Below are 11,774 nucleotides of genomic sequence, written 5' to 3'. Positions count from 1 at the left end.
ATTTATATTGCAGAATTGTTGAAAAAATTCGGCACGAAAAATTCAGAAAAACAAAAATGTTGAATAATTTTGTGTTGTGATTAGTGACCGTTAATCGATAATTATTAAGAGATCGTGAGATGCGGTCTGGTGTGATGTAGGTTTCAGAAAAACATTTAAGTGGACAGTATGCATCTTTTTGATGTGTGTAAAATTGTTTTAAAATGTGTAGGTATTATGTTGGCAGCACTGAGTTTTAATTGGTGTAATTTTTGTGTTAATGTCTTATGGGCACTCTCAACTCGGCACGCGAGAATGGCACAATTACACAGAAAACAAACTCTTTGAGCCCTGAAGATGATCTCAATAAAGATCGAAACGTAGGCACGATAAAGAAAATGTTTTCCTGAAACCTACATCACACCAGACCGCATCTCACGATCTCTCAATAATTGCTGTACAAAAAAAAGCTTAAGTCCCATCATGGCCCAACTTAGGCTTGATATAGACCATGTTCTCTGGCACAGAATAGGCCGAGGGAGGTCCCACTGGCTCGTGAGACTCGTATCTTGACGACGAGTCGAAAATTTTCTAAGTCCCATCATGGCCCGACTTAGGCTTGATATAGACCACGTTCTCCGGCCCAGGGGAGAAAACTGCAATCCTCTCATAAATTTAATACTTAATATTTAATAAAATTTCAAACGGATTGTATATTTTTAATGAATATTTAATTTACACTTCAAATCATATATATCAGGTAAAACTCAGGCATTTTTAATGAAACAGCAGGGTATTATTTTATTGGCTGATTTGTAAAAGTATGTTGATTTTTATGAAAACAATGGCTTGGTTTCATGAACGTAGGTTTGGTTTATCTGTGGTCAGTTTTTTTAAATGTAGAACAAAACAACCAGCTTTTTTGATAAGTTTTAATTGATTTAATTAGTTATTAATTCTTAATTTTTTAATTACTTATTAACGAAGATTCGTTCCATCTTTTTAAAAAACCTGGCAAAAGTTACAAGAACAACAACTTTAAGAAAAAACGGGATAAATATACAAATTACATTTGTTTTAGTTACGGCGTTTTAACATAGTATAACACGTTTTCTAAACATTAATACATGTACAATGTAATGTTTTGTAATGGATATTCACACATTGCAGAACATAATAATATGCTGTGTTGACATAAGAATTTAAATTAATATTTAAACATTCCTTCAATTGAGCTAAAAACGCGGGACGGTCGTTGTGGTTATATAGTCACAGCAGGACCTAACAGTCGCGCGGGTTGTACAGACTCAGCACCTGAATTTTGGAGTTGATAAACAAATGCGTCATTGCTTAGATAATAATTACACAGAATGTTACATATTGTGGACATTTGTACATCAAAGAAGTTAAAAAAGTGGACAATTATCGCATCAATAAACGGTTTGTTTCTATACTATTTGTCCAATGGTATATTTTATTTTTGACGTAAGAAACTGCTTTTTCTTATGAATTTATTTAAAATTAATGGGAAAATATATCAATAAATTGCTATATTTGTTATAAAAGATAGGTCGTTTATGTGGTGTAATAAGTATTTTCCATTAAGTCTTATCGTTACCGACGGATATCGATTCTCTGTACATTGTAACTTTTATTAACAACGAAAAGCAGGCTATAAAATAAATATAAAACATGGAAATTATCTGTCCATTAATGCGCTATAACTGTGATCAAAATTGCAGTTAATTATTGAAACAGCCAATTAAAGAACTACTGAACGCCAGTAAATACTGAATAGATGGAAAAACGACCATTATAAATTGGCGAACAAACATAAACATGTTTGGAACAACATAAATATGTTAGGAAAGATACCTTGATCAAATAAGCTAACGACGAATGTTTTGATGCGTCAATATTTTCTAAACCTTAAGCGAACTCTGGACGATCAATTATATTGTACAATATTCCGAATTGCGCAATATTTTTGGACCTTTAGGGTTAGTATTGAAGTTCGCTTAATGATGGAACAAAAGTTTGAGCAAGTTTAACTGTTATGGCACCATATTTTTTTCATATGGTTTTTTTATCATATGGTATTTTCGTGTAACTTTCTATGTCTAGCGTTCGAAGGTGTTATCTAGCAACACTAGGTCTTGCTCAAGCGAAAACATCGACGCTTATGGGCTGTGGCGCTTATGGCGTGATAAATTAGGATCAAGATGTCATTCAATACTATTGCACAATGCCGGCCGTTGGTTTTTGCTAACATATTAACCTCATTATGTTGGGGTGATCATGTTTAAAGTAGATTATGACCCATAGTGGTTCGTTGTTGCACCACCTCCTGAAGATTGCGTGAAGAACGTCTGCTGATAAATATACGAGTAGGTCAGCAAATATGATGTTCTAAACTCTAAAGGAAAGTTTGTCACCCTAAAAGTCCTGAATTAGCTGGAGCCGAACGAGAAGGGCCGATGCGTTTTCAACATTGATTTGGTCTAATGTATTTTCGACAGATATTTTTCGTACGCGCAACGTTTGTATTTGAGACAGCAGTAACATCAATAGGACCAAAATCCTTGAAAAGGCTTGCAACTTTTTTTTTTTTTTTTTAAAGATGGTTCTTACTCACAGTTTGTTGTTTTCAACAATCCTATTTTCGAGCATTAAACGCTCATAATCAGGTTGAAGTAGTTACGTCTCTTCACATCAATTGTAACGGTCGATTTCCACACATCAGTGACGTGACAGTGTCGTGACCGGCATTTTGTTTCACCGGCGGGTTTATTCTTAGCAAATTATCCTTCTGTTCCACTCTTGATCCAAGCTTGATCGATCCACTTCCTCCTTTTTTCGGGTTTCTCTTCTTTATCCAAAATCAGTGCGATCAAAAGTTCATCATCTGGAAACATTGCCATTTCGGCCACTCAAGTCCACTGCAAGGCACGAATGAAACACTGACCAGTGTAAATAGAATGCCCTGTTTGATCACAGTGGCCGGGAATAAGGGCTATCACGACACTGTCACGTCACTGACGTGTGTGAATCGACCTTAAGTGTGAATCCGTCGATCCACCGCCAACGCGACGTTCCAATCAGCTTTTAAAATCAAAAGTTTTAATGTCGCTCAATTTTGAACGTGCGAAAAACGTGAATTACAACACAACTATTATACTAATAAATACTGTAAGAAAATGAGTTTAATTTATTGGTTAATTTGTGTATCAAATATTATTTAGGTACATGTTTTGAAATATGAGGTAAATCAAAATCTATTATATTATTTATGCATTTATCTCCATGTGTAATTTTATTTTTTTTAAATTCCAAATTTCTCAAACCAGTCTAGTTCCCTGCTTTTGTTGAGCCTGGGTAACACTGTTGTTTTTAAATTTAGATTGAAATAGTGGTTTGTTTCATTTAGTTGGTTCTTAAATTGAGAAAATTTGTTCTATTTAGGCAAGTATTCTTTAACTCTCGTTTTAATTTCTCTGTCGTTTTGTCCTTTATATTTAATATCGTAATCATTTCAGTTAAGTTCGTAAACCCTGCTTTTTGACAAGTTGTCAACCTTGTCGTAGGTTTTAAGAGGAAATATCTATGTAAACACGCACCTCTAAATGCTACTCTAAAACCTTCTCGTTTAACGATTTTACCTACTTTTTCTGATAGTTCCCCAATTTACGGCAAGCGACGAAAATTTAATGATTCATTTTTGGTGTGGTGGCTGAGCCCGATCGTTGCTTCTTTTAAAGTTAATTTTTTTATTATTTTTATTAGCAATCTATCAATAAATATTTCTTGATGTCGATTGTTTTTAGCCAAGGTTTTAATGGTTCGTAATTCTATTTTATAATTACCAGGGGTTAATGGGAGTTTCAACATTCGGTATATGAGCCAAATAAATCCATCACCTTTGAGGTGAGAAGAATCTGCTGGTATTATGGTGTCTGTAATTTTGGGTTTTGTATGTACGTCTAATTCAATTGGGTTGTTTATCACAGACTGTTTTAAAAAACCATGTTTATTTATTGTCAATGTAAAATTTATGTTAGGGAGTAAAGAATTAATTAATTGGAGGAATTTTGTAGATCGTCTAGTGTACCCGACCATAAAATATCGTTTACATAGCGTTTTCAAAAAAGAACAGAATTAATTAATTTTTATTGGCATAATTGCATAATTATATAGTGTAGGCACTTATTTAAGAGGTCTGTTATATAATTTTTTACAAATTCGTTAATAGAGTTTTCCACAAGATTCTGTTTTATTAATTTAGTATTTCTTTCATTTAATTAACCTTTTTATGTAAGGTTTTGGTTGAACTGAAAAAAGTCAGTGTAACGAGTGGGATTCGAACCCACGATCTTCAGCTTTCAACGACTTTTTCATTTCAACCAAAACCTTACATAAAAGGTTAATTAATTGAAAGAAGTAATTTGGTCAATCAGGCTACTAAATATGATGGATTTAGTTTAGTATATTCTTTAACAGGGATATTTGTAAATAAGTTACTGACATCAAATTGAAATGAAAAAAGTCAGTGTAACGAGGGGGATTCGAACCCACGATCTTCAACGACTTTTTCATTTCAACCAAAACCTTACATAAAAGGTTAATTAATTGAAAGAAGTAATTTGGTCAATCAGGCTACTAAATATGATGGATTTACTTTAGTATTTTCTTTAACAGGGATATTTGTAAATAAGTTACTGACATCAAATGACACTTAAACAGTTATTACGTATATTTATGTTCTTTAACTAATTATCAATTCTAAAAAATTGTTAATACCGAAAAATTTGAAATTAGAGTGGATTTTAATTATTTTATTTATCCAATGTGGTCGAGACATTCGTCCATGTAAAAACTGTCTTTTAAAAAAGTGAAGATATATTCACTCGACCTTCATCATTTCAGTACTCAAATTTGGGCATATAAATTTCACAAAAAAAAAAAAATTGAACCGTATTCTATTTTCATTGAAGCCATACAGCATACAACTGGGAATGACTCTAGATGTTAAACTGTGATGAAAATAATATGTGAAGAAAAAAAAAAAGAATAGAAATAGGTTTAAGGAAGAGACAGCTATACTGGTTGTGACATATCTCCTGTTTTTTTAATATAAATTTGTTGTAATCACAGACAACAAACAACTGAAGATGGCGAGAAGCCTAAACGAGTGGGAGACAAGATGTTACTTAGTGTACCCTGCAACGAAAAGTTTATCATATTTTTTTATGAATTGTAACCTAAGGGAATAATCTGAGGAAGTCTACAGTTGAATCAGCACTACATGAAAGCGGAGATGACGAAATTCGACACGAATATCGTTACTTACACACTTAAATGTTAACATTGACTTCATACGGTGGCTTTGAAAGATCCAGCGATATGATTAAAAATTTTTTTTATCTCGTTATTACAAATATTTTAACTATGTTTGTATGTCAAACCGTTTATCGGGATTTTAACTGTTATCGGTTATTTTTTTAAATCGAAAAGTAATCGTAGATAGCTTTTTGTTATAATTTTCACGGTAGACTTAGGCAGTTTTATTAAAATCTATTGTTACTATATAATTCTCCCTTGCAACCAAAACTTAGATTCGAAGTATTTCCTTCTTATACAACTTTTAAAAGAAATGTATTAAGTATTACCTGCTACGCTAATTCAACATCAAATTTGTTATTCGGTTAGGACGTCAAGTAATTTATTTGTGACTTTAATTCTGGACATGGAAAGAAAATTGAGCACAAAAGACAAACAAAAATCGATTAGTTTCGTTTGTCGGAATTCGGAGGCGCGAATGGATATTCCGGGTGGTCCTCCGTTCCGTCCCAGACGTGGAGGAACATCTGGCCCTGTTCGTTCATATCCAGGTTCGAAAGAGCAGTGACATCTTCCGCGTCTAGGCTGAAATCGAATACCTGAAATAAAAATGAAAAATAAAAAGTAAAAAAAAAAATGAAATCGGGGATTTAAGTTAGACTCACGTTGAAGTTTCGGACGATCCTGTCGGGGTTGCGGCTCTTCGGTATGACGCAAATTCCGTTTTGGATAAGGAATCTCAGTAGTACGTGAGCAGGAGTCTTCTTGTGCTTCCTGGCTATTTTGACGACTGTGGGGTTTTTGAGAGGCATCGGAACGCTGTAAATATTTAATATCACATTTTTTTCTCTCATTTGTTATTTGTTAAAAAATCAAACTTCTGCAATTAAAATAGCAAAAATTATCAATAAAAATAACTCTTTTTGTTTTACAATGTTTTATATANAATACTTTTAGCTTAAAATCTATAAGGTAAGAATTGAATGTCAGATTTTTCTAGTTCGATCTGTCAAAAACTTAATTTTTCTGTATAATTATTATTAATTATTATCTATTGTGTTGCAAGTTGTGACATTAAAAAAAGTAGTGAGAAAGGAGATTTATTGTACATGTGGTTGGAGAAGATTTTTTTTTGTCTGAAAAATGAACTAGAACAAATTTTTTGTCAAACGTATAATTAACTGCCCGACGGGTCTTGCTGTGTCAGACTTACAAAGTTTTAACAAACAGTACGTTAATTGTCAAAGAATTTTTCAAAGGCAATATAAGAATCGAAACCAGCAGTGATACGTGACAAATATGACTTGGTCACAGAAAGACAAAACAAGCTGTGAAATGAACCAGAGCCAACTTACCCTAAAATTAAGTTTCAATCTGAATTAGAGCTAACAGTTATAGAGCGATAGAAATTGAAGAGATGGCCATTCTGCTATTTAAATTAATGATCGAAAGATCAGGTTGATTGGTTCGGTAAATATTGCAAATCAATGATTCATCACAGAATGAATACCTTTATGTACATTAAACTACAAATGCATTAAAAAATTTGCTAAACTTACCTCCATTGAAATATTCAAACAAGGAGAGGCTAGGAAAAGCTCACTTAGGCTCCAGAAACAATTAAATTGGAAAGGAACTAAACAATTCGGGCATAAAACCATAATCAACAAAATCAGACACCCATTATTAGAAATGGGGACTGATGATATGATCCCGGAAACAATCTTCACAACTTCCTATAAAGTCTCAATGGACTATAAAGGAGAGGAAGAACACAGGAGAGCATCAGATACAATCGTATACAGATGGCTCCAAAACAAACGAAGGAACCGGATCAGGCGTTTTCTGTACAAGCTCAAAACATGAGCAAACTCATCAGGGAAATACACTTCGGTCTTTCAAGCAGAAATACATGCCATCAATGCTCGTGCCCTGGAAAATCTTAAAAGAGGTTACACGGACAAAAAATCGTCATAAGATCAGATAGTCAAACAGCCATTAAAGCATTAGCTTGTAAAAGGATCACATCAAAATTAGTCAGTGAATGCATCCCAAATCTCCAAAACCTGGGAAAACACAACAATCTGATGCTATCTGAGGTGCCAGGGCACAGGGGAATTTTGGGTAACGAGAAAGCAGACAGTCTGGCCAGAGGAGGATCTGCAAGACCATACATAGGCTCTGAACCTATACTTGGGATAACAAAAACAAATATAGAATCCTCCATTGCAGAATGGATCCAAACAAAACAAAAGGAGAAGTGGATAAACTCTAGCGGTGCTAGACATAGTAAACTTATGATGAAACAACCCTCACCGAGACTGGCAAAAGCACTGCTGCAATTGTAGAGGGCCATACTCAGAGGAGTGGTAGTACTATTAACCGGTCACTGGCATCTGAGAAAACATCTACACAGCATGGGTATATACAGCGATGATCCCATTTGCAGATTATGTAATGATGAGGAGGAAACAGCCACTCATATCATCTTCGAATGCGAAGCAACAGCTCAATGGAGGTTTAACCTAACCGTATGGAAAGAACTTAGGGAATCAAATTGCAGCAGCGGCAATCAATGACCTGATACTTCTAAGAAGAAGGATTGAGTCTATTGCACTGAACTAAGGAACTGGGAAGGTACAATAAGCCAGAAGGCTGCAGTGCCTGGGGAATGCGAACCCCGCTTCCTAGTATCCTTTTCTACCATACCATACATTTACACTGTACCGTTTATCAGTTGATTTTTCTGTGTATTTTAATGAAAAAAAAAGGACGATAGAATGTGACGAGAAGAAACACTAAACTAAAAGGTTCCCTGTTCGCTTATACTTATTTTTTTATGTCTGGTTTGTATTTTTCATCATGAGAGAAAATAAACACCGACTGACTCAGGCCTACAAAAACTTCTAATTTCTTGAATGAAAAATAATGATTAACGGTGACAATACTCAAGCCTTTTTATTCACCACAAGGTGAACCACACTGAATGGTTTCATACAGTAAAATACTTATGGATACAATTGGACAGAAGACTTACCTTCACCCAGCATACTAAATACTAAAGTTGTTAACGAATATAAAGGTTTAAAATTTGATAGTACAGGTAGTTATTTTCCCTGCTCACTGAACTCAGTGCTTAATGTTAACAGTAAATTATTATGTTATCAAGTATTGGTCAGATTTGTATTAATGTACGCAGCAGTCGTGTGGAGTTTTACCTCTAACACAAATTTTATAAACGTAAAAAGTGCAGAATAAATGTCTAATATCAAGGAATTTTGAAAATATACTCGTGACAACCGAAAATATAAGCGTTGATTTGTACGCAAAAAAGCAGTCTTTTAATCGTTGGAATATGATTATCAGAGCATAAATGAATCCATTGCAATAAAAAAACCAACATTGTTTCCAAAGAGCTACTACAAAAATTATAAGACTGGCATAGCAAATTGGTATCAGTAGATAAGTAATTGACCAGATTTTAATGTCAGGTGGTCGAGTTCTTAGGACGTCTACTTGTCTTTGCCATGCTTGCGGTTCTGGGTTCGAATCCTGGTATAGTCCTTGGAATTTTATTTGGGAACGATTTGCCTAAATGTAAATTTATTTTGACCCCTCGCCCACGACACCTGACATTGGACGTCTCATGTAAGGAAGGAATTACTTTACTTGTACATTACTATACTGAACAACAGGCGTCCATCAACTATCTGACATTCTAAAGGAATGGTAAAGAATTCTTTATCTAAACCATGATTATCATTATACTGTTGTCAGAACACTGTCATCAGTGCAGAAGAAGTCAACGTTAACTATGAAGCCCTTACTAAATGAAGGCCCAAATCGGAATAATTAGAGGACCTTGTCAAATGTGATGACCTAAGAGTGGATCTTAGGGAAAACCGAGTAGTTAGAAATAATGGGTTTCACCTATTAAAAAAACACAGCGATAATCCATCGTGTGGAAAATCCGATATATACAAAAATCGTTAAATAGTTTTAAAAACTTATATGATAAATGCGTACTCTGAGAAATTGAGGTCATGGGACACCAGAAATTGATCTAGCCCAGGAGATCCCAGGGGAGCATAGGCTGTCAGTGCGATCGCGTTGTCCGCACAAAACGACAGCATCTCCTTTTGCTGGTGGTATAAATGCAGTTCTACTTGAATATTTGCTGGTGCTATCTTGGCAAACTTCAAGATCTTCTTCACCTGGGGTATATTGAAATTGGAAACGCCGAGATTTTTAATTCTCCCTTTGCACACCTCATCTTCTAGAGCCTGAAACGAGCAGGTTTTGGTGTATTAATTTTGATCCGGAGGTTTTTTATAATTATCGTACCCTCCAAATTTTAACGTGGTCTGTTTCAGGATCGACGGTGAACTGTCCGTCTTTGTACCGTACTCCAACTGGATAGTGGATAAGGTACAGATCCAAATAACCGGCCTTCAAGTTCTTCAGAGTTTGCCCGACAAAATGCCTCACTCCTTCGGGAGACATACCGTAGAACGGAAGCTAAAAAAACTCTTTTGTTTTAACACGTCAATATTAGTACGACAGGCTTACTTTTGATGTTATGAACAGTTCTTCTCTGTTCAATGCATCGGCTTTAAACATGTTATTTAACGCATGCCCGATAGCGGCTTCGTTCCCATAGGAATAGGCGGTGTCTATGTGCCGATATCCGGCATCCAAGGCGTAAGACAAGCATGACTCTATGTATATCGGTTCTATCTAAATTTGATAAAATAACTGAAATTGAGAAGAAGAATGGAAAATCGTGTAGACTTACCTGCCATGTCCCTATACCGATTATCGGCATGGACAAACCTCTAGTCTCGATCTTGGTCGTGCTTTCTATTTCGGGCAATTGGGACGCGGCCTCCTCGACCGTCGGCTCCGTTTTGGACACGGATAAAATCTCGAGGATTCGTTTCTTTGCCTGTTTCGATAATTTGGATAATTCACCTAGGCGGACGATGGATTTAGCCGGCCAGAAATTCATCGCGATGCTTTTTCACTTAAAATTTGGGACTGTGGTGAATTTGTATAATAAGTGCTTGCTAATCTTGATACATGAGGGTGTTTTATGATTTTTGTCATGCGCCAAAACATGTGGCAGTCATTGTGAAGAAATTTGATTTTCCCAGATGTTTCTTTTCTTGCAAAGAGTGTTCTCACATTCGGCTGCTACAGTGTTTTTAAGTTTTGCAGACTATCTGTAAGCACATTTCTGAAATGAATCCCTCAAAGTCCATTTTCTTTTTTTTGAATAACTACTAGATTCAGTAATGACAATCTTTACGATTTCATTTGTACCTCATTTCATATTTCTTTCCTTCGTAATTAGCCATCATTTACAAATTGTACATCGTGAAATTTTCATACCATTGAATTTTAAGTATTTCGATCTTGTGTCACTTTCTAGGCAATTCTAAGAAAACTACTGTATTAAATTTTTATTTATGTTTAACGAAACATATCATACGGTTAATCGTATTTTTTTGAAAATATTCAGTTGTAATTTATACGACTATTTTTATAGAAATGTGTCAGGTAGTTGGTGGGAATTTAGAATCAAGATTCTTTGACAATCTGAATTTAGATGAATCCTCAAACATCTGCACTGACTGATAAAAGTGCTACAATCATTGAAAATTTGGTAACTTCAGCGTATAAGCCAACAAAAATGCGTATTTAAAACAAACTTTATATCATTCAGAAAAAAATGAAACGTCAAAAACCAACGATAAAAAATGTCAAAGAAGATTTTTTTTCAATATCCGAGGTGCGACTCGGTAGAGTAAATTTTGAACTTGACGAACTCAACACGAAAGGTCGACATAGGAATATATTCCAGTTTATCACAAGTTTGGAGAAAAGACAAATTGAAAAACTATGAAATGAATGTCAGCAAGGATCTGATCTTTTGATCTGTTTCTATCGGCTTTCTGATATCACATATGTTGTACGAGTATCGGGGAGGAGGCCAAAAAAAGAACTTAAAAATAGTCGTCAAGCTTTCGGCCAAACAGCAGATTCAGTTTTACGTTATCTCCGAGGTTTACAATGACTTTAAAATTTTTTTAATGTTAAATGCGTTCTAAAATTGTTTTAATTAAAGTGATAGTCTGTAATCCTAATGGAGGCATTAAACAGGCCGAAAGCTTGACGGCAATATTTTTTTTGTTAGCCTCCTCCAAGATACTCGTACAACTATGTAGGGAAGTTTATTTTAAATTTAAGAATACCCTCTGGTTAATGCCACACATTGATGATGAAATGTCAAATAAAATCATTACCCAATGATCCGAATCGAGGGAAAACGAATCAATCAAGCCTTAGGTGCTTGAACTTTGTCTTTTCATACACAAATATATTTTAGACTACTTTGTTACGTCGCTCGGTTAGAAATTATGTATTTCAAGATCAACGCCATGACTAGATGTAAAAAC

The 11,774-nt window shown here is 34.7% G+C and overlaps 1 protein-coding gene across 1 annotated transcript; it reads right to left on the bottom strand.

Annotated features, from left to right (window-relative positions):
• Nucleotides 1-5,669: 5,669 nt before the first annotated feature.
• Nucleotides 5,670-10,807, bottom strand: LOC106666255 (1,5-anhydro-D-fructose reductase-like). The gene is made up of 7 exons (XM_014393324.2): nucleotides 10,639-10,807; nucleotides 10,112-10,538; nucleotides 9,886-10,053; nucleotides 9,661-9,834; nucleotides 9,343-9,599; nucleotides 5,982-6,135; nucleotides 5,670-5,915 (listed from the first exon to the last, which is right to left on the bottom strand). The coding sequence occupies exons 2-7, from the start codon at nucleotides 10,322-10,324 to the stop codon at nucleotides 5,763-5,765; spliced, it is 1,119 nt and encodes a 372-aa protein (XP_014248810.1). The 5' UTR covers nucleotides 10,325-10,538; nucleotides 10,639-10,807; the 3' UTR covers nucleotides 5,670-5,762.
• Nucleotides 10,808-11,774: the final 967 nt, after the last annotated feature.

Source organism: Cimex lectularius, unplaced genomic scaffold (genome assembly GCF_000648675.2).
Source record: "Cimex lectularius strain Harlan isolate CLEC.00 unplaced genomic scaffold, Clec_2.1 scaffold5, whole genome shotgun sequence".
In the NCBI taxonomy this organism is placed as follows: domain Eukaryota; kingdom Metazoa; phylum Arthropoda; class Insecta; order Hemiptera; family Cimicidae; genus Cimex; species Cimex lectularius.
This window is presented reverse-complemented; position numbering and strand designations above follow the sequence as displayed.